Source organism: Canis lupus, chromosome 2, assembly GCF_011100685.1.
Source record: "Canis lupus familiaris isolate Mischka breed German Shepherd chromosome 2, alternate assembly UU_Cfam_GSD_1.0, whole genome shotgun sequence".
In the NCBI taxonomy this organism is placed as follows: domain Eukaryota; kingdom Metazoa; phylum Chordata; class Mammalia; order Carnivora; family Canidae; genus Canis; species Canis lupus.
In genome coordinates this window covers 47,832,211-47,856,596 of record NC_049223.1, presented here as the reverse complement: position 1 = coordinate 47,856,596, position 24,386 = coordinate 47,832,211, and the positions used below count along the sequence as shown (strand labels likewise).

The following is a 24,386-nucleotide window of genomic DNA, read 5'->3' as shown; positions in this document are numbered from 1 at the left end:
ATCCCAGTCCTGGGATCGAGTCCCACATCGGGCTCCGTGCATGGAGCCTGCTTCTCCCTCTGCCTGTGTCTCTGCCCCTCTCTCTCTCTCTCTCTCTCTCTCTCTGTGTGTGTCTCATGAATAAATAAATAAAATCTTAAAAAAAAATACTTAAAAAAAAAAAAAAACTAAAAGGCAACCTGCAGAATGAAAGATATTCACAAATGATTTATAGATAAAGGGCTAGTATTCAATATCTATAAGGAACATATCAAACCCAACACCCCCCCCCAAAAAAAAAATCCAGTCAAGAAATGGGCAAAAGACATGAAAAGGCATTTCTCCAAAGAAGACATACAAGTGGCTAACAGACACATGAAAAATTGCTCCACATTGCTTGGCATCAGGGAAATACAAATCAAAACCACAATGAGATCCCACCTCACACTGGTCAGAATGGTTAAAATTAACTCACAAAACAGGTACCAGCAAGGATGCAGAGAGTGGGGAACCCTCTTACATTGCTGGTAGGAATGCAAGCTGGTACAGTCACTCTGAAAAAACAGTATGGAGGTTCCTCAAAAGTTAAAAATAGCACTACCCTATGACTCAATAATTTCACTACCAGCTATTTATCCAAAGGATACAAACATAGTGAGTTGAAGGGGACATGTACCCCAATCCCAATGTTTATACCAGCAATGTAGACAACAGCCAAACTATGGAAAGAACCCAGATGTCCATCCACAGATAAACGGATAAAGATGTGGTGTATATATATACACAATGGAATATTAGTCATCAAAAAGAATGAAATTTTGCCATTTGCAATGAAGTGGATGGAATGAGAGGGTATTATGCTAAGTGAAATAAGTCAATCAGAGAAAGAAATACCATATGATTTCACTCATGTGGAATTTAAGAAACAAAACAGATGAATATAGAGGAAGGGAAGGAAAAATAAGATAAAGACAGAAAAAAAAAAAAAAAAACAGAGACAGAGGCAAACCATAAGAGACTCTTAACTATAGGAAACAAATTGAGGTCGCTGGAGGGAAGGTAGATGGGGATATGAGGTAAATGGGTGATGAGCATTAAGGAGGGCACTTGATGTAATGAGCACTGGGTGTTATATGCAACTGGTGAATCACTAAATTCTACCCCCGAAACTAGTAATACACTATATGCTGACTAAATTGAAGTTACACAAGGAATTTTTTAAAAAGAAAGAAAAAGGGATATTAAGATAAGGCACATTCTGGGCTCTGTGCTAAATTCTCAATCCCTGATTGCAATGTCATTACTTCTCCCAGGAATTTGTTACTACAGTCTCTGTTCCACTCTATCCATGGAAGCCTACAATGATAGAGGCTCTGAGCCAAAAATATTTCTATTTTCAGTGCCCAATCAATGTGGATTAAGAAAATAGGTTATAACTACTTATAGGCCCTTTTACCACTAGGTTAAAATATAGAATAGCAAATTCCACATAGCAAATGTGGCTACAACAAAAGGTATGCAAAGAAAAATAAACCCACAGAAGCTCATTATGGAGATAGGTTAAAGTCAGAGGATTAGTTGGTTTTGTATAGATTAAGTTTGAGAGATCTATTGGGCATCTACTGGAGATATGGGATGTCCATGTATATAGTAAAAGGCGAAAGATTTATTCGATCTGAAGAGAAACCAGAGTATTGTCCATGGATATAGTATACTAAGATATACTAAGATGGTCCAGACTAAAGATAAAACCTTTAGAACTGTCAACTTATAGATCATGCATTCTCTATAGGGGTGATATTGAGCCTAAGAAGGCAAAAACTGGTTCTCTAAAAGTGGATATCTTAGATATTACAATACCCTGTGGCTCTCCGAAGGGCCATAGCACATTAATAGTTTATATGGTATTAAAATTTAATGTGAGGGTATGATAAGAGAAAAGAGTTTAAAACAGCTCTCTGGAGGAGGGCAATAATTAGAGGAGGTTTGGAAACCACGGATACAGTATTTAAGGCAATGAAAATAGATGTGATCACCAAGAAAATGTGCATGGAAGACCTCATCTTCAATGTACAAAAGTCAAGAAGATAATGGGATCCCAGCAAAAAAAGATGAAGCAGCTACACGAGGAAATCAAGAAAAATCAGGAACAGAGTTCTAGAAGGCAAATGAAGAAGGTATTTCAGGGAAAAGAGAGTGAATCAACAGTTAAAATACTATTAACATATCAAATAAAATAAGAGCAATACCTAAAAGACAAAGTGAGATCAAAGAGGCTTTGTGGGGTTTTTTGTTTTTTCAATAAGACAACTGAAATCAACAGCATTACAATGTTGATGACAGTGATTCTGGAGAGAAAATATTGATGCAATGCAAAGAATGGACTGAAGTGGTAACTTCAGCGGATTGGACCTAGTACGTAAGTGGAGATGAATGGCCTAAAATATGAACCAGAATAGTTTTTACCCATGGAAAAATAAGGAAGAGCTACAGGTGCAGCTGTCGGTACTTGGGCAGATGTGTAGATTTGCAGAAGCTCTTTTCTGAGCGCTTATATTCTGAGCAAATGGGCTAGAGATATAACTGCTCATTCAAAAAAAAGCAACCACATTTTAAATTGTGGTCAGTCAACTTAAGTACATTTTTCTCCTCTTCAATCAATTTCAGACAATCAGGAAAGGACGAGGAGGTTTAATATACACACACACACACACACACACATACATATACATATACTTATACGGAAGGAAGGACATGAGAAGAAACAATAAAAATCAGTAGAACTGTAAATCCTAGTGGTGCCCAAAGATTAGGGAAATCAGGATACTAGAAGGAATATGCTGGAAAGACAGAATGGTGACTGAAAAAGTGGAATGTGCCTGAAGCTTAGATTATGTAGATACTGCAGGAAAATGTAAGGACCTAGAAAGTGAGCTAAGGGCAAGGGCAGTGGAAGGATCACCTGTATATGAAGGTTGCAATTACCAAGAAATATGACAGGAATAAGACAGGAGACAGTAACAGTGAGTCAAGAGCAAAAATCTTCACAAATTAGGAAAGTTGGCAATGTCTGAGATTTCTATCTTGGGAAACCAGGTACATGGTGTTTCCATTAACCAAGATAAGGAATACTGTAAATACAGAAATATAGAAGGCAGCCCAAGTGGCTTAGCGGTTTAGTGCTGCCTTTAGCCAGGGGCCTGATCCTGGAGACCTGGGATGGAGGCCCATGTCAGGCTCCCTACATGGAGCCTGCTGCTCCCTCTGCCTGTGTCTCTGCCTCTGTGTGTGTGTCTCTCATGAATGAATAAATAAAATCTTTTTTAAGAAAAGAAAAAATATAGAGATAAAAGGCAATAGATTCCATTTTTTATGAGTTTCATTTGAAATATGGGCAGGTAATCCATGTGGAAGTACCTAAATGGAAGACCTGAGACTCAAGAGAAAGATAAAGTCTCAAGAAACATTTAAAAAGTATTTTTATTTTAAAAACTTTATTTTTTTTAATTTCTTTTTTTTAAAAGACTTTATTTATTCATGAGAGACACAGAGAGAGAGGCAGAGACACAGAGGGAGAAGCAGGCTCCATGCAGGGAGCCTGATGCGGGACTCAATCCTCGGACTCCAGGATCACTCCCTGGACTGAAGGCAGGCGCCAAACTGCTGAGCCACCCCACCCAGGTGTCCCATAAAAACTTTAAATATTAGGAAAAATTACAAACATATACAATATATTATAAACACCAAATGCCTTTCATTCAGTTTCCTAAATGTTTAATACAAGGCCAGTCCTATTGCCCTTCCTCCCACAAAATGGATTATTTCGAAGCAAATCTCAGATATCAATCATCCATATTTACTGCAATATGTAGAGATTACATTTTATGGGTTTTTCACACTCTGTTTAAAAAAAAAAAAAAAAAAAAAAAAAAATCCCGGGCAGCCCAGGTGGCTCAGCGGGTTAGCGCCGCCTTCAGCCCAGGGCGTGATCCTGAAGACCCGGGATCAAGTGCCACATCAGGCTCCCTGCATGGAGCCTGCTTCTCCCTCTCCCTGTGTCTCCGTCTTTGTCTCTGTCTCTATCGTGTCTCTTATGAATAAATAAAATCTTAAAAAAAAATCCCTTCTAGGGCACCTGGGTGGCTGAGCGTTGTGAGACCCATCACACTGGGCTCTATGATGGAATCTGCTTGAGAAATTCTTTCCCTCCTCCTCTTGTGCTCCCACATGAGCATGCACTCACTGTCTCTCTCTCTCTCTCAAATAAATAAATCTTAAAATACAATCCCTTCTAATGCATTTATTTTTCTTCTTTTCACAGATGTTTTAGTACAACAGAAAGGGTTTTCAATCAAATGAAAACCATGCCACGGATCTGTTTTAAAGTAATGAACGAAATAAATAAATTAATTAATTAAGTAAGTAAGTAAGTAAGTAAGTAATGAAGGAGGGCAGCCCTGGTGGTTCAGCGGTTTAGCGCCACCTTCAGCTTGGGGTGTGATCCTGGAGACGCAGGATCGAGTCCCACGTCAGGCTCCCTGCGTGGAGCCTGCTTCTCCCTCTGCCTGTATCTCTGCCTCTCTCTCTCTATGTCTCTATGAATAAGTAAATAAAATCTTTTTATAAAAAGATTTTAAAGATAATATTAATATATTAATAAAGATAATATTAATATTTTAATAATATTAAGAAAACTTTATTGAGATAGAATTCAAATAATATACAATTCACCTATTTAAAGTATAAAATTTAATAGTATATTCACAGATACTTGCAATCACCAATTTTGCAATATTTTAATCACCTCAGAAAGACACTTCATATTCTTTAGCCATCACTTTTCCTCCAATATCTTCCTCCCCAACATAAGCAATCACTACTTTGTCTCTAGAGATTTGCCTATTCTACACGTTTCATATAAATGAATTTAGGTAACGTGGTCTTTTGCACTACTTTCACTAAGCATGTTTTCAATATTGTAATATCCCATCACATGAATAAACTACAATCAGTTTATTCATCAGCTGATGGACACTGGGGGTCTCCACTTTTTTGACTAATACAAATAACGTTATAAACATTAGTATACATGTTGCCACATGGACAGCTGCTTCTACTTCTCTTGGGTATATGCCTAGAATACAGCATTTTTTTTTTCTTTTTAAAGACTTATTTTTTTTTTTAGAGCAGTCTTAGGTACACAGCAAAATTAAGCAGAAGATATTTTCCATATACTCCCTGCCGCCACACATGTACCCTGTATTATATATAGTAACATACACAGTATTTTCACTGCTCTAAATTTCCTAAGTTCTTTTTTTTTTTTAAGATTTTATTTATTTATTCATGAGAGACGCACACACAGAGAGGCAGAGACACAGACAGGGGGAGAAGCAGGCTCCACGCAGGGAGCCCGATGTGGGACTCGATCCCGGGTCTCCAGGATCATGCCCTGGGCCGAAGACGGCACTAAACCGCTGAGCCACCCGGGTATCCCTAAAATTCCTAAGTTCTGCCTATTTAGTCCTTCCCCCACTCTTAACCCTTAAAACCCGGAAAAGGTTTTTTAAAACCTAAACTTTTGAGGATGCGATGACACAGTTAATCTATTCATTGCTGGTGTTAGGTTGGTAATCCATTTGGTCAAGACTCAATGAATGCCTGCTATGTGCCACGTACCATATTAGATGCTAAGTTAACTTTTTAAAAAGATTTTATTCATTTATTCATGAGAGACACATAGAGAGAGAGACAGAGATACAGGCAGAGGGAGAAGCAGCCTCCATTCAGGGAGCCCGATGTGGGACCCGACCCCCAGGACTCCAGGATTACTCCCTGGGCCGAAAGCAAGCGCCAATCCAATGAGCCACCCAGGGAGCCCCTAAGTTTACTTTTTTAAAAGATTTATTTATTTTAAAAGTTAGTTATTTGAGGGCAGAGAGAAGGGCAGAGGGAGAGAATCCTGAAACAGACTTCCCACTGAGCACAGAGCCTGATGAGGGGCTCAATCCTAGGACCCTGAGATCATGACCTGAGCTGTAATCAAGAGCCAGCCACTTAACCGAATGAGTTACCCAGGTGCATCAAGATGCTAAGTTTATAGTAGAGAACCACACAGACCTCGTCTGTGGCTTTAAATAAATAAATGTACACATACGAAGTATGACAAAGGTTAGGAAAATATAAACGGTGGGGATCCCTGGGTGGCTCAGTGGTTTAGTGCCTACCTTTGGCCCAGGGGGTGATCCTGGAGTCCAGGGATCAAGTCCCCCATCAGGCTCCCTGCATGGAGCCTGCTTCTCCCTCTGCCTGTGTCTCTGCCTCTCTCTCATAAATAAGTAAATAAAATCAAGAAAAAAAGAAAGAAAGAAAGAAAGAAAGAAAGAAAGAAAGAAAGAAAGAAAGAAAGAAAGAAAGAAAGAAAGAAAGAAAGAAAGAAAGAGTAAAGTGCACTGAGAAAGAATAAAAGGAGATCAAATTTTGATTCGAGAGTCAGAAAAGACCCCTTTGACAAGTGCAGATATAATACGTAAGCTGAGAACTAAAAGAAACAGTTGGGTCAGACAGAGTGGGCAGTAAGAAAATCTGAAGTGAAGCAGAGTTTGTGTGAAAGCTCTGAGGTAGGAAAATCACTAAAAGAAAATGAGGCTCAACAATGAGAACAAGGAGATAAGCATTTATTTAAGGTGCCAGAGGAGAAAGTAAGAGCCTGATCGCATAAAGCCTTCAATGGTCATGTTAAGGATCACCTGATCTCTGTTCTCCAAAATCTTGGTATTTCCTTGCTCTTTATTTTCAATCTCTTCTCATCCCTCTTGCTTCTTCCCTTCAATAAACATGCTGATGTGATTTGTCTCCATTAATAAAAGAACAAATTTTTAAGTGGCACCTTCCAGGTCCTCTGTACGAATGAAAGCTCCATGTGGAGACATTTTTGCGGGTTTTTCCCATTGCTTTATACTCAATAACTAGTACATTGCCTAAAATACTCAATACATATTGGTTGAATGAACAAATAAACAATACACATAATCTCACCCAACCACTCTTCCAGTTAAAAAGTGGCATTTTGAACAGTAAAAGAACAGAGATGTAACTGTCTTTAAGAGATTTAGTTCCTGGGATCCCTGGGTGGCGCAGCGGTTTGGCGCCTGCCTTTGGCCTAGGGCGCGATCCTGGAGACCCGGGATCGAATCCCACATCGGGCTCCCGGTTCATGGAGCCTGCTTCTCCCTCTGCCTGTGTCTCTGCCTCTCTCTCTCTCTCTCTGTGACTATCATAAATACATAAAAATTTAAAAAAAAATTAAAAAAAAAAAAAAGAGATTTAGTTCCTTGAGCTGGCCCCAAATAACAAGGCAATCTACTTAAGTGAGTTAACCAACTACAAACTGATAAAATCCAGGGAGGTAATTTCATTAGCACAAATTTATTTAACTGTGTTCAGAGTTTTAAAAAATCCCAATCTATTATTTGGTAAGGCAGTTCAAGTTTATTAGGTTAGAAACCATAATGTGTATTTTTCAAAAACTTCTAATTAAAAACATCACTTTCTTCTCATTATCAGACATAACACATGGCATCTTGTTTTCTATACTAGCTATCATAACACTAGAACTTAAATGTTTTTCATTATGTCTGGACCTCATAAACACTTAATAAATTAAGTACATTATCTTTTCTGGGCCATTTAACTTCAGAAGAAAACATTCTACAGTCTGAACTCTATAACTCTATCTCAAAAATATATGTTGCACATTGCATGGACAAGGATAATGAACCAAGAGGCACTTGTGCAAGTAAGACGGTAAATTCACATATATTCTCTATAGACGCAAACTGTCAAGATCTATTGAAATTTAAAAAATACGATTCTAAGACCCAGCAATTCTACTTCTAAGACCTTATCCTACAGATATAGTCATCAGTATGCAAAAAAAGACAAAAGTTCAAGATTAACCAATACAGTATTGGCTGTATAAGAGCTACAGACTGGGCACGATCTAATTTGTGGTATATTTAACCAATAGGCAGCCACAGAGACTATTATTTATTTACTCAAAGGTTCTTCCCAAGATATCATTGTTATTAAATGAAAATAATGTTAAGGAGCACCAGTATGTACAACATACCAACTGTAGAGAAAATATACATATTTACAAGTACACACACATATATATAAATATGCATTTACAAATACCTATATTACATATAAGTACAAATATGCAAACATTGCTAGAAAATGAAAAAAAATCCCTGCACACATATACAAGAACCTGGAAATACTGGTTATCTCTTGAGAAAAGATTCAGGTGGCTAGGGGACAGGGATATGATAGACTTTCTAATACATATCCTTTGGAATTTAATTATTAATCATGGGACTATATTACTATTCAAAACAGGTAATTAAATTTAAAAAGTTAAAAGTGTACATTAAAAGCAAAGACATATCTCCTGATGCTATGAAGATGAATACAAATCAATTTTTTCAGAATGTGAAAATCTGAATAGAGCAGTGAAAGAACAGTACAGCTAGAACCTATTAAATCATTGGTTCAAAAAATAGGTAATTTACTAAGCATGAACGGGACCTATACTAGGCACAAGGATACAATGGAACTTGAGTCTGACCAAAACCAAACAGATAATACAATCCTATGAGTGTCTTGATGAATAAACTGAGGGTACTTGGAAACCACAAAGCAGGGGACCTATCCTAGTCTAGGAATCAAAGAAAAGTAGAATGTTTAATAGAGACAAAAAGGAGCAACAGCAGTAAGTAGATTAGGTAGGTAGAACTGGAATGTTCTAAGAGTTCAATGTGTCTGGAGTGCCTCAAATAAGTTGCAAGAAATCAGACTGGAGAGGATGGTCAGATTGCTCAGGGTGTAGAGTAAGCTATGTTAGAGTGGGGCTTTAGCCAAAGGGCAATAGAGAGACCATGTGACAAAAAGTTTTAAGCAGATGATCAGGGGGTCAAATTTCTATGTTTGAAAGGCTACATCAACTTTTGGAAAATGAACAGAGAAAGAACACCTGGAAGATTCAGAAGGAAAAGTCTGAGGGCTAGGAAGAAGACAAAATATTTTCTTTACTTTTAATTTAGTTAAGGAAAATCTTTAAAAAATAAAAATAAATAATTTAGTTAAGGAATGGCTCTTAATGAAACCCAAAAGAACATGTAAGGTTAAAAGCAATATATTAATCTTAATAAAAGTGTACCCTTCCAAAAAAGGTGTATCCTAAAGAACATACAGAGAGAATACACAGATATTTAGGATCATCCTGTAGTCAACTCTCAGTATCAGCTATTAGGGGGAGTGGATTATAAAAATGCAACCTATACATTATTCCAAAAAATAATTGCAAACAACAATTTTTTATAAAAGTACAGATGACTGAATCTAGAGAAGCCCCCAAACTCATCACGTATGCCAAGGGACTCCTAACAAGTTGCTATAATCTTTTATTTTCCAGAAAATATAGCTGCTCATCTAATAAATTCTTCCAAACGAAGCGTTATCACCTTGTCTAAAATTTTGAAGGTCAAAGCAGCAAGGACGGCCTAAACTTGTGCAATGGCAGAGAGACTGGCAAACACTAACATTTCTTTTTCAAAAGAAACCATAAAGCCACAGAGCACTCACGACGAATCCCACAGCTATTTACTAGTCGGCTGTAACTAACAAAGTAGTCTTTACTACGGAGAAGTCCTATTTCTCAAAGGCATCAGATGGTCAGGCACCAGATGCTAGCTGGATTAATAAAAAAAAAATACCTGAAGGCAATCTATATCACAGGAAGAAAAATGAAAGCACTACTTAATTAAGGATCTGACTGCCAGTGCCTGGAACATCCATAGTACACCAAAGGCTCTTAAGGAATTATTGTAGAGGACTTTTGAGGCAATCTACGCTCTAATCTACTTATTTTATGTATATGTTTGCTACTTATTTTATGTATGGCCTTAGACAAGTCAATTTCCTCAATGTAAAAAATACAACCAAGTAGGACCAATAGCAGTATTTCATTAGAGTTGTCTGCAGTTAAATTCTTAGACTTACCTCATTAATTAGGGTCTCTAATTTGCTCTCCATTCCTAAAAAATCAGATATAGGTATATCATTATATCCATTTATTTTTAGTCCATAGTAAACTAAAGGCTTAAAAATACTACCTCTCCTCCAAAAAAAGTTTAATGCTGTTTGCACTCCCTACTCCCTTTCCATAAGATGAAACATCATTAGATTTCATGTATTTATCTTACAAAAGAATTCTCTATTTTATAACTAGAACAAGTAAATGTCTGTTTAAACAATTCAACCCTGGCTCACCTAGACACACTGCTTGGGTATTTGTTACAGCATTTGAACTATAAATACAAATGTCCATGAGCTGATAAGCACATCTCAATCCTCTCACTGCACTACAGCTCATTTTAAAAACTGTGTCCACAAACCCTAAATCTCTCATATTGGCCAGCAGACTAAGCATAACAAAAAACGAAGAGCCAAAGTTAAGCTTAACTGCAACCCTATACAGTTGACCCTCATTCTAAAATAAAATTGCCATTAATTGGTCCTTTATTTTAAGAGCAGATTTAACTTCTAACACCTAAAGTGTGCATACCCCTCTTTTAAAATTAATTTATTTTTTTAGAAGAGTTTTAGGCTGAGAGCAAAACTGAGCAAACCCTTTGTTGCCAGCCATACTCAGAGCCTTCCTAATCATCAAAAGCCCACACTGGGTACACTTGTACAATTGACGAACCTACATGGATAGGTAGGCTCATTCTTGGTATCATATCTTCTATGGGTTTTAACTGATGTATAACATGGGGGGTAGGAAAAAAAAAAAAAACATGTATCTACTGTTACGGAATCATAGAGAGTAATTCCACTGCCCTAAAAATCCAATGTGCTATATTCACCCCTCAATTACTTCTTTTTCAATCCCAAATTGAAATAGCAGTTAAGACATCCTAAATGCTAAAATGACATTCAGAATCTTGAGGATGAAAAGGTAAGGTGAAAGCTAGGGCAGAAAAAATAGGACAAAAATAAGAGCAAAGAAAAAGTAAAAGAGGGCAGCTGTATTTCAAGAAACAAAACCCTTCATCCCTTAAAGAGGTGACACCAGATCCTTTAAGTGTTGTTTTTCCTTCCCATTCCCTTCCAGGAATTCTAAGAGGGTTTTGGCTAATACACTATAACTGAGTCTTCTTAAGTAGGCAAAGCAGTTAGTTATAGCTTAAATAAATTCTTGCTCTACATATAAACATTTATTGGAAGTGACTCATACCTTAGACTCACTTAATTTAAAGATACTAGTGGTGGAAACTATAAACAGCCCGAGTTGGATGCTCTCTTTAATATCACACTGTACACAGGCTCTACAGTCCTCTACAAAATATTCATGAATAGGATTAGCTTGATTAAACAGAACTGAAGAGATTTTATAACCTACACTCAGACTTTCCAAATGCTAATAAGTCCATTCCTTTCAACACATCTGTTCTTTATTCAGCACAAGTGATACACCACCATACAACATCAATTCTTTTTGCAGGCTGCTAGATCTCATCTGTTCCTTAATCATTGCTCACCCTCCTGGACTGATGCAATCTTATCCTTGCTAGCTCTCATTTTCAGTATTATTCTCTCTCTAATCTATCACTAATCACTAGCTAACTCCTATTACTGCTCTTAGGAGATTAAGTCCTACTGTAGTTTCCAAGTGTCCTAGAAATTAATTCCAAGAAGCCTTACCTTACCTTTGTTTCCAAGTCTTTAATAAGGTGCCCCAGATTACTTCTTCCTTATTTTCCTCTTCTATCATGGTCCTTTCTACCTGTTTTAAATGCCTTTTACCTGACAGCCCTCCATTTTTAGCTCAGGGACTTCTCACGTGTTGTACTAAATGCCTGGAGTGTCTCATTCCCCGCAAGGCAATCCACTGGTCAACTTCCTCCCACCATTAAAACTTCACTCTCCATGAAATTTTGTCAGATCACTGTTGGGAAATGCTACTTTTTCTAAACGAGCAGATCACAACCCTGAGTGCACGCTAAAATCAGCTGGATTAATAAAAAATTTACGTGTGAATTTTAGTTCCATCAATGTAGGGAGTGTTTTAATTTTTTTTTTTTAAAGACTATTTATTTATTCTTGAGAGACAGAGAGAGAGAGAGAAGCAGACACAGGCAGAGGGAGAAGCAGGCTCCATGCAGGGAGCCCGACGTGGGACTCGATCCTGGGACTCCAGGATCACGGCCTGAGCTGAAGGCAGGTGCTTAACCCAATGAGCCACTCAGGCATCCCTTAAATTTTTTAAATAAATTACTAATGCTCAGGCTCCATATCAGACCAACTAAAACAGACTCTATGCAAACTGACTCTATCTATGCAGATACTGGTGGTGGTGGGTAGGGGGTTTGGTTGTTTTTCACTTCAAAGCCCCACAGGAGTTTCCAATGAGTAGTCAGGGTTGTGAAACAGACTCTACCCAGTTTAGAAAAAGAACCTCCACAATTATACTTATCCAATGTGTTCTCTAAATTTCTAAATTTATCTACATCTCACACTACTAAAATACACTTACCACACTGTCCTGACCAATGCATATAATGTAAATATGTGAAACTGCCCTTCAGAAGGCTTAAACAATTCACAGTGATTTATATACTCTGAGCATAGGGTTTCTCTTCAACAAAATGGATAAAATACTGTCTACCTTGCAGGACTGTCATGAAAATCAAGCAAGATACTGAATGTTAACACATTTAGGGAAGCAAATGACTTTATAAGGGTGCAAATGTTAAATCCCTTCAGGTATCAAGAATAATCACTCCGATTCAATTTTTGAGAAATTTTTGAGAAACGAACAGAATTCATGTGGCAGTACAGAAGATACAAGCTATCTAGATGAGGCTGAATGGATAGATGCTGACCAAGAGTTATAATCAGAAAGTCATTCTGTATAGTGTAGGCATCTCACAAATTTTACCAGAAGTATGTCCCATCCTGATCCTGTCTTTCTTTTCAAAAATGTTTTATGTAAGTGAAACATGGTTAAAATTAATATCAAAACCAATAAAAACCTGGAGAAATAGGTCTTTGAAAGTAAGTAAAATATATAGCCCAGGGAGGCGTCTGATTCTGACAGTCCTTTGGCCACAATGTGTGAGAAGGGTTGTTTCCAAATTACATACAAGCACAGCATCTGGTCAGTTTTCATGCTCTCCTTCCTTGGTCCTTGTGTTTTGAAGCACCCCAATATCTAGAGAGAAACTGATGCCACTGGCTCCCCCACTAGAAATGTGAAAGTGAATAGTCCTTATTCCTTTAGATATCAAAAACAAAGGTAAAAGACCATAAAGTTAAAACTCAGATGGATATTTGAGAAAATAGGCCAGTAATACCAAGTAATGACAATTTCAATAAAGTGACAGGGGCTACGAGGACTGGTGGTACTGTATAAGGAAGAATTCTGCGGATGAATATGGGCTTACTAAGAAAGCACACTATAAGGGATAACAGATACTGGTCTTGGGCAGAGGAGGTGAAAGGAATGGCATATAAGACATATTATTTTCCAGAAGACTCCTAACTTCAAGAGTCTAAATTAAGAGCCTACACCTAAAAAGGGAAGCAGTAATAATGAACACACACAGAACAGCATAGTTCTATCATATTTATCACACTATACATCAATCGTCTATTTATTGTTTCGAAGTCAGAAACTGTGCCGTATCCCCAACACCTATCAGAATACCTGATATATAATAAACTATTAATAAAAATGTATTTAAATCTGCCATAAGAAAAAACTAGAAGATCACATGGTTTTATGGTATGGCATAATCATTTATATTCTATATATCAAAACATCCTCACTCTCTAGTAAATGCCCACTTGACCTGCAAAGTTGGCTGTAGTGGATGAGAAAAATAAGTAGTACCAAAATGAAAGAGCCTCAGGCAAAGACTAGATTTACAAGCACAACTTTAAAAAGGGACACCTCCCTACTCATTCTACTCATAGGAGACAGTATCAAAAAGTTAACTTAAGGTTAACCAACAATGAAAGGCTATTTCATTTCACGTCAAGCAAGTTTTCACAAAACAAATCCCAATAACCATGAACCTGAATTTATTTAGCTCTCTATGTAAGTACATGGCACAGTATCCATCCATCCACTACATGTAATCAAGACCCTAAATGTTTAAGATGGTTAGGTTCTAATGCCTATGTTCACTTAGGCACTCTAATACCATTTCTATTACTTTAATCAAAAGAGATAGTATGTGGTGTGAGAACAACCTAACCTATATTTGGTCAACAACTGGACCAGAAGAGTGAAAATGAGTAGTATCCAAGGCTTAAAAATTGTATCTATTCTTAAACTCAGAGGTATGATCTCAAAAAAAATAAACACCTTGAAAGATTATTTTAAGTTGCAGGACAGAAGTGTTAAAACGAAAGTAGACGCTGAATCCAAGAATTAAGCTTTGTGAAAGATTAATGTAATATTAAGGACAAGTATCTTGTGACTGGTTAGAATAGGTCTGGATGATCTCTCAAGGAACCCTGTCCAAGACATTCCACACTCAAGCCTCTTCTCCACTTAAACAAGACACAGGCTTAACCGGCTCTTTGCTATTTTCTAGATTCAAAAAAATCATGACACATAAAACAAGTTGACACAAAACCTTTCCCCATAGTTCCTTAAGTAATTTTTGCCTTAAGAATGAAGGGACTAGGCAATGAATATAGATTCCTGGGTTACTTTGTTTATAATTCTAGAAGCAACAAGTGACTACAGAAAAGGGCTTTAAAGACTTAAACCGCTGAATCTTCATGCTTATAGTTAATGTCAGAATTCAATTTCATCTCACCAATTAGGAAAATTTAATTCAATGTCATCAACTGTAGGTTTTCTGAGACTCTTTGGTAGTAACAGAAAAAATTTACTACAGGGGCTTCTGTATCTTAAAAAAAAAAAAAAAACCCAAAACACTAAAGTACACATAGTATCCAATTTCATACTATTATGCACAAACCTGTCAGCACTTAAAAGAGAAAACTAGGAGTGAAGGAACCTAGGGTTTGGTTGAGGTTATGCCCCTAATTAACATGTGATCTTGGCAAATAATCCAACCTCAGATTCTTTGCTTATAAAATGATGAATCTATCACCCTGCTTATTATCGTATAGAGTTTCTTGTGAGGATCCAACTAGATAAACTGAAAACAATGAAGGCCTCCACGAAAAAATGCTCCACATCACTTGCCATCAGGGAAATACAAATCAAAACCACAAAGAGATACCACTTCACATGGGTCAGAAATGGCTCAATTTTACAACTCAGGAAACAACAGATTGTGGCAAGGATGCAGAGAAAGTGGAACTCTCTTATACTGCTGGTGGAGCAGCCACTCTGGAAAACAATATGGGGGTTCCTCAAAAGTTAAAAACAAAGCTATCCTATGACCCAGCAATTGCATTACTAGGTATTTATACAAAGGAGACAAACATAGTGATTCGAAGGAGCACATGCAATGTTTCTAACAGCAATGCCCACAACAGCTGAACTATGGAAAGAACCCAGATGTCCATCCACAGATGAATGGAAAAAGAAGATGTGGTATATACATACACAATGGAATATTACTCAGCCAACAACAACAAAAAAAGAAATCTTATCATTTGCAATAAGGTGGATGGAACAAAAGGGTATTATGCTAAGCGAAATAAGTCACTCATATGTGGAATTTAAGAAACAAAACAGATAAACATAGGGGAAGGGAGAGTAAAATAAAATAAGACAAAACCAGACACGGAGGCAAAACCATAAGAGACTGAATTATAGGAAACAAAATGAGGGTTGCTAGAGGGTTGGAGTGTGGGGGGATAGGGTAACTGTGTGATGAACGTTAGAGAGCACATGTGATGTAACGAGCGCTGGGTGCTATAAGCAACTGATGAATCACTAAACTCTACCTCAGAAACTAATAATACACTATATGTTAATTGATTTTTTAAAAAAGGAAACTATGAAGGCCTAACTACACATACGTGGAACCATTATCATGCTAGTTACCAAGTAAAAGGAAATTATTAAACCACAAATTCCCCCATCTTACCCACTCCACAGAGCCTTATAATATTGCTACGTCGTTCATTTTTATTACCTACATTCACAGTCCATTTGTGAGAGTCTGCATGACATGTAAAGATGAACTGGCAGAAAAATAAATGTGGCAAAATAGGTAAGAGAATTAGGCCATTTAAAATCTTTCCTAAAGATTTCCTACTTTAAACTCCAAGATTCCGGATAAACCCTTTGAAATCTTTAAGTTCATGATTTCAGATGCTTAATTAAAGCATTCTTTTTAGCAACACTTAATTAAGAAATAGTATTATTTTTGTTCTTATGACCTTCTAGTTACTGTACCAGTATCACTTTTTACCAGATTAATCCAACTGGGTGCTTTAACACTGCTCTTTAAGGCCTTTCCTATGACTGAGAAGCAATTTCCTACGCATCCTCCTTACTGGGCTGTAGAAAGCTGTGTACAGTTCCTAAATAGAATTCTCCCTTTACTGCCACAGTTCTTGACAGTCTGGTTTCCATGCTATAGAAGAAAGGTTCCTGATTACCACTACAAGCTGAATGAATCTAGACAAGTCCCTTACCATGACTTGGGATTCTGTTTCCATATTTATAAAAATGAGAACTCGGTTAACTTCAAGGATCTTTCTGGTTGATCCTTCTCATCAGATGACATATATCAATGGTGTGACTTAGAGACCCCAAAGAACAATCCCATCATAGTTGCAGGTTTCAAGTATTCAAAACATTTCTCATCCCTCCCCCAGTCCCCAAAGGATAATTAACTGTCAAACAGGTAAGAGATGTTTTAACAGTAGTTTTCAGATTTCCCAATAAAGCCTATCTAGCTACCGGGTGCTTAGGAGGCTCAGTTGGTTAAGCATCTGCCTTTGGCTCAGGTCATGATCTCAGGGTCCTGGGATCAGAGCCTCGTGTCAGCCTCCCTGCTCAATTCCATCTCCCTGCTCAGTGAGAAGTCTGCTTCTCCCTCTCCCTGCTGGTCCCCCTGCTTGTGCTTTCTCTCTGTCAAATAAATAAAAATCTTAAAAAAAAAAAGACTACTTAGCTACATAACAGGAAGACTACAAGTTTTAGAGTCACTGGATTCCAAAAATGAATTGAATCAGAATGAATTGACAGGAAGTCACAAGCAAAATAAATAAATTATACATGACTGTCCATTTCCAGAAACAAGTCTAATTTCATACCAGGTCATCATCACCTGTGGTAGTGAACAATCTCAATACATTTAACCTCTAACATTTTTAACTTTAGAAACCAAAAATGTCAGATGAGCTTTAGCAGATCACTGTATTCCAGTCCAATCTGGGGATGTTGAACTAAGAGGCCTGAAGGGAGGAGGGCGGAAGGGAGCAGGGCAGAATGAGGAGGTGGTAGCACAGGATGAGCCTAGATAGAAGGGTTTCCCTTCCAGGTAAGATTTCATCAGAATGGTTAACTCTAATGTTTAAAAACCAAAAATCCAGTAATGAATGATTCACTAAAAAACTATACGCAAGAACCTCTGCTAGGCATGTGGAAGAGATACACCGATAAATTCAGGAAATTGAAGAGGCTATTAGTAAGTATTTTAATCCTCAGCACCCTGTGTTTGAAGTGCATGTGGGTAGCCTGCCATCCTTCAGTTGGATTCTTTATACCCCCTCTTCTCCAGTGCAGTCTGAAAACATAACATTAAAAGAAAACACCCAACTGTTAATACTTCAGGAAATATGCTGCCTCATGAGTGACACAGAATGACTTGGGAATTCAGAGGCTGACTATCCATCTGGTTTTAGTAATCAGTGAAGACTTATTGGGATTACTTTTGAGCAGGGCCTTGAAAGATAAGAATAAATTCATTTCAGTTTACCTGTTGGCCCTCAGAATAGGTTTTATTTATATATGAGCATCACTGATTGGAGAAGCATGCTCTGGAATAAGGTCAAGGATCACCATTAGGAAGCATGCAGAACATCAAGTCACCAGTCAACAGCAGTCTGGAGCAGCCCTTCTTCACTCATGTGATTTCCATTGTCCCAGTCATTACATTAGTGCTCATTCAACTACAAAGGTTTTTTTTTTGTTGTTTTTTGTTTTTTTTTTCAATAACCACTAATGTTTTATACGATACAGATGTGGTATAGAAGTGGGAGGAAACAAAACAGCTTCTTTAAAGTGAAAAAAAGCTTGTGGGGAGTCTCCCAGACAGCGTTTTCTAGTGTGCACACCACTATCCAATGCAAATGAACACTCCCTTCAAGTTGTCTACTTTTACCTCCCACCAATTCAATCATGCATCTAAGGAGCATAAATATGTACATGACTGTAGGTTGGGGTAACACACGTTGTAATGATTTCCATTACAACTTCATGGACAATATATCCGCCCACGTATTCACCTTTGAAATGTACCTACATAAGAAAATAAACCTCTTATGTATATATGTATGTTTGGGTTTCTGGTAAAGGCAAAAGGCAAAGGCTGAAAGACTATTAAAAGTCTCTACCGTAGGGACGCCTGGGTGGCTCAGTGGTTGAGCATCTGCTTCGGCTCAAGATGTCATCCCAGGGTTCTGGGATCGAGTCCCACATCAGGATCCTGCATGGAGCCTGCTTCTCCTCCCTCTGCCTATGTCTCTGCCTCTCTCTCTCTCTCTCTCTCATGAATAAATAAATAAAATATTTTTTTAAAAAAAGCTTTCAAATGCTGTATCATAGGGTTCTAATATATTTAGTAGTAACACCTATATTCATAAAGGCTTAGAATGTAAAGAACTTAATAATTTTATTGCACCCCAGATTTTAAATAATATGCAAATCCCACTTTTATTGGAATGCAGTGAACCCTAGTTCACCTGAAAAAGAAATGACAGTAACAGCACTGCTTAAGGACAGTAATTTGAAGAGAAAACAAAAAGAAACCCTAACCCAAGTAGAGGGGACTTCGCTTTCCCACTGGTGTGCCTGGTAACTAACTTCTAAAGCTCTAAGCAGTATAAATTATCTTTTCACATCCAGGTTAATGTGTCCAGTCGTTAACACCAATTATCTCAAAAAAACATCATTACCTAGAGAGGGTCGACCAGATAACAGAGAAGTCAATCCGGCTTCACAGAACTTGGTCAAACTTGCTTAGAAACCAGGAGGGTGTGGATGTGATAGCAACGTCACCACTGGCCAGGCTAGAGGATCACAAGCCATCAACAAAGGTGGGTGCGTGCGTGTCAGGGCGATGGAGTCGAGCACACCGCACACCTGTACTACCTGTCTCTCGTTCTTTCAGTACTCGAATTGAAAGAAAACTGCACTTCTCTCTGTCCATGCGTTTTCTCCTCCAACAATATAAATTATTTCCCAGCCTGGCTGGCATCTCACTCCACACCCCAAGCCAGTGACATGAAACATCTTCCCCAGGAGGAGCCTATACCCTAGGGACACACTAGCCGCAGGCCCTTCCTTTTCCTTGGGAGTTCAGCGCGCACGTCCACCCACCCCTTCACTCTGCTCTCCGGGTCACCTCCCTACACGGAGTGAAAACATCAACATCCGGTCGCCCACCCCCAGCCTCCCAGCGACGCCTCGCGCGGACGAGGTCACCCCTCGGCCTCCCCTTCAGTCGCCAGTCGCCACCTCGGGGCAGCCTACCGAGCACTTCTTCCCGCGGCTCCCCCCGCCCCCACAGTCAAGGCCGAGAGCCCGGCCTTCTCCGCATCCTTCTTCCATGGAAGGGGGACCAGAAAAAAAAAAAAAAAAAAAAAAAAAGAAAGAAAGAAAGAAAAAAGAAAAGAAAGGCATGCTCGAGAAGCGACCGGCGACGCAGCCTGATCAGCTCCGGGGTTTCAGGGTTGGCCGCCCCCCGCCCCCCGCCCCTCCCCGGCCTCGCCCGGGCCGCCGGTCGGTTCTGCAAAGCCTGAACCCACTGATGTCCGCGCTCTCCCCGCCGCCGCCCCCTCAGAGATGCGGCCGGGAGGGCAGACGCGCGGCTGCGAGGCTGCGAGGCTGCGAGGCTGCGAGGCTGCGAGGCCGGGCGTCCCTCCCCAAGGAAGCCCGCCGCCCTCGGCGCCCGGGAGGGTGGAGGCCGCGGCCCGGGACCCCGCGCCTCACCCGCCCGGGCGCCCCGGGCCTCGCCGGCGCCCCTCCCCGCCGCCCGCGCCGCCCGCACCGCAGCGGCCCCCGGGGCGGCCCCCAGCCGGCCTCGCTCCACACGCGCCACACACAAAAGCGCCGCGGCCGCCGCCTTCCCGCCCCCACAGCCCGGCCGAGCGATCAATGGGGCGCCGGCCCGCGTCCCCTCGGCGGACGCGCGGCTGCGGGCCCGGCCGGGCGGGCGGCGGCGACGCTCACCATCGCTCCGCTTGATCTCCACGTAAATCCCGATCTGGATCTTGCCGAAGTTGGCCGTTGCCATCACCTCATCTGGAGCGGCGGCGGCAGGCCGGGGGAGGGGGACCGGAGGGCGGAAAAGGCGGGGAGGGGGCGGGGTGGGGGCGGGGGGGGGAGCGGTTGGCCGCGGCCGCGCCGGCCCGGGCGACAGCGTGAACGCGAGCCGGGGCCGCGAGGAGCAGCGGCGGGGCAGCCGGCGGGGGCCCCGGGCCTTGCGGGCCGGCGGGAGGACGCGCACGCCGGGGCGCGGGGGGAAGCGAGGGCCGGGCCGTCCGGCGGCGCGGGGAGAGTGGGAGGGCCCGCGCCGCCCGCCCGGGAGCCGACGCTGGGGGGCGGGGCGCCGCGCGCCTGCGCAGAGCGCGCCGCCCGCGTCCCTTCCTGCTCGGCCCGCCTCTCGCCCGCGCCCTGGGCGCCCCCCGCGCGGCTGCGCGGCCCCGGGCGGGCGTCGGCCGCGCTCGGCGGCGCCGGGAGAGCGCGCGTGGCGCCGCCCGGAAGGAGTCGGGGTCGCGTTTGATTTCGGCGCGCGGCCTAGAAGAGGCGGGAACCCGCGCGCTGGCGGCTTCCATGATGCGGCCCCGCGGCCCTGTAGGTTGGGGGCTCCCCGGGGGGCCTGCGGGGCCTGCGGGCCGGGCGCCGACGGCTCGGGCTCGGGCTCGGGGACAGGCTGCCGGCGCAGTCACACCCCGGCGGTGCCCCCGCCCCCCGCTGCCTCAGGGCCTCGCTTCTAGCCTGAGGCGGCGGCGCCCCGACGGCTGCCGTCTGCAGCCCCCGCTGTTCGCGGGGCTCGGGGCTCCTCGCAGGGCTCGGGGCTCCCTGTGCTCGGGCCCGCGGAGCCCCTGACGGGATCCAGGGACAAAGGGCAGACACGGCGCCGGCTGAGGAACGTGCCTCTTCTGCAGCGTCCCTGACGACTCGGCCCACATCAACGTGCGAGGCAAGGCCGCGCCCCCCGGAGGAGCAGGAGGCCGGCGGGCGTGGAACGTGGAGGCCTCACCGCCCCGCGCAGGAACCTGCCGGGGCTCACACGTGTTACGGGGGAAACACGCCTCCCGTGCCTCACTCTCTCGAGGAATTGTTAACCCTCCTGTTAATAAGTAAAAATACCCAGATTTAAACATTGGAAGCTAGACACACGCGTGTTGCGTGCTTATGTGCGTACACGCGCACAACCCAAGGTAATCAAGTCGGGCCGACCCTAAAAAATATTGAAAGACTCAGACTCATCTAACTTGGACGCATTGAAGGCCTACTTATCAAAAGAATGAAGTTTCTGAAATCCGTTTAAAAGGAAGCATCATTTCTATGAGAAAAAAAAAAAAAACAACAGCGCTGGGTAGAAAACTTTGAAAATAACGTCTACTTTTTTTTTTTTTTTTTTTTTTTTGCGGGGGGCGGGTAAAGGGAGGGAGAGAATCTTAGAATCTTAAGTAGGCTTGACCCCTAGCAGGGAGCCCCACCTGGGGCTCCATCTCACAACCCCAGAGATCCTGACCTGAGCCAAAACCAAGAGTGAGATGCTCAACGGACTGAGCCACCTAGGACTGAGCCCATAACCTCTTTTCTATTCCAGAAATGACAGGCCTATAAATCTCACCGCAGGACCTCTGTTTCATAAAAAGATTTGACCAAATCAAGATTTGGTTGTTTTTTAAGTAATCTTAAGAGCTTCACCTGTACTCTTTGGGTTCTGCATAGTAGAACTCGTTCTCTGATGTCTCTGTCTGACGTATAAAGCATCTTTTTATTTGCTTGCAAATGCTTTACATAATGCAAAGAAATCAAGCTATGCAGCTTTTAAATTTAAAACTGCTTCATAAAATATGTTTTATCATGGTTGCTGACACACCTTGTACCCTGTGGGTTATGTAATTAAGAAGTCTAAACCTTTAATCCGTATACAAAGGTATTTTAAAAATACGTATATGATCCTGCTCCATAAAAAAATGTATGAGACACGCCACATGTCAAATATAAAAACATTTCCTTTGTAGGTCATCCCCAAAAGGCGTATGTTTTTTGGTACATACTAGTATATATATTTACCAAGACTTGCGTCTTGGGCTTTGTGTGCAAGTAGCCTTCAAAAGAACAGTCATAAATAAATGCAATGTGGCTATATTTCCAGCAACATTCTAGATCAAGAATTCTGACTCTGACTCAGGCATTTGAAAAATATATAAGCCTAACTAGAAGAGTGAGAGGCACACACTAGACAGGGACGTTTGTCCAGTAAGTTAACTTGTTGAACTGCTCTGAATCTCTTACCTCTTAGAGTAGCCTGGAAAAGTAACTCTGTTCTCTCAACTGCAGAAAATTTTTGTGAGGGTCAAATGAAATAATAAAACATGGCAGTGGCCTTGATTTTTAAAAAGTATAATACAAGTTTAAAAACAAAGCAAAGCTATCCTATAAAAAACAAACCCAGACTCTAATCCTGAAGTCATTCATTAGAATTTTATGTCCAGTGATATAAACTTAAACACAGTTGGCGTTGGCTCTGGCCCTCATCACCTGACATGTGGCAAGAGAGCAAGAGCTTTACAGATCTGTGTATTCTTTTACCACCTCCAGTCCATCCTACCTTCACTGACGGAATACTTCTGCTCAATAATCATTTCTGCCAAGTCATAACCTAGTAAGAGCGGTTGCTGTTGACCTACCCTATCCTGAGTTGATAAACTATTTTTAAAAAAACCATTATTATTTTAATCCAACCAAGCCAGTCTCCTTATTATGCCTGGATTTCTTTTTTAAATTCCTCTGCTTTGGGGTCATTAGTACAGAAATCTTAAGAGTTTTATTCTGAGGAAGAGGCGGTTAAACTAGTGAGATTGAGGCAGCAGCCAGCACTTACCTTAACCACTAACTTGCTGCTCTGGTGGAAAAGCAAAGGTACAACTTGGCTCCAGTTTTGGCTCAGATTTTCTGTACTTGTCTACATCTTCTAACTTGAAATTTTCCATTTAATATTTGCATCTATTCTCAATTACTCCCACGGTTTGTGGATCTACAATCAAATGGAGAAAATAGGTAGGGTTGGCAGAAACTGTCTTTGATTTTAGTATTGTCCACTACTTTTGCCCACAAGTTTCTTGGAGACTTTTTTTTTTTAGAACTTTTGGTTATGATTCCCCTTCCCTTTAATTTACTCAGATTTAAACTCTAATTAAACTGGTGTAACTTCACTGTAATTAATTTTAGTCCATACACAAATATACTGAAAATATCTGGAGATACAAATCCCAATTTTCCTGCTCTAAAATATCCACTCTTTCCTTCTCCACTGGATTTCTCTCTACTGCCTACAAACATATTCAGGCAATTTTCTCCTGGGGGAAAAAAATCTCTTGATCCTTTACTTCCTATTTAAATTCCATTCTATTTTTCACTTTCCCTCCCCTGCCAAATTCTCAAATGAGTGCTCTAAATACTTACTGCCTTCATTCGCCATCACTCATTCATTTCCTAAACGCTAAATCTGGGTTCAATCTTCTACAGAATTGTATTTTTTTTAAAGTCAACAATTACCTCACAATTACCTGATTAAGTAGACATTACCATCTTCATTTGCCTTGAACTCTGAAGAATGGTCGATCTACTTTCTTCTTTTTTTTAAATTTGTTAAGACTTGTCTATTTTCTTCCATAACACCTTGCCCATTCCTGCCTGAGTTTCTGCTCATCTAGTAAATGACTTGCTCTTCTCTTTTCTTCATTTAAAGCCTTTCCATTGGCATGGTGCAGTGGAAGTCTCTCTTCTTTATGGAGCTTTCTCCTCTCAATTGAATCTATAATGACTGTCCCATCTGGGTGATTCTCCCCAAATCATGTTCATCAGAAGGACCTAAGAAAGATTTTGAAGAAATACAAAAGCACAAACTCTATCCATGGAGGGGGCAATTAATGTG

General features: G+C 40.8%; 1 protein-coding gene across 6 annotated transcripts in view; it reads right to left on the bottom strand.

Moving 5' to 3' along the window:
- Positions 1-24,169, bottom strand: part of KIF2A (kinesin family member 2A) — a 73,103-nt gene extending 48,934 nt beyond the window's left edge. For 4 of the 6 annotated variants that reach the window (XM_038530696.1, XM_038530700.1, XM_038530697.1 and 1 more), the window contains exon 1: positions 20,441-20,581. In XM_038530696.1, coding sequence (XP_038386624.1) covers positions 20,441-20,504 — 64 coding nt within the window. In that variant the 5' untranslated portion in view covers positions 20,505-20,581. Of the gene's footprint in view, positions 1-10,044; positions 10,080-20,440; positions 20,582-23,333; positions 23,487-24,018 lie in introns of those variants that run through there. The other 2 variants (XM_038530699.1, XM_038530698.1) reach the window with 2 other exon arrangements.
- Positions 24,170-24,386: the final 217 nt, after the last annotated feature.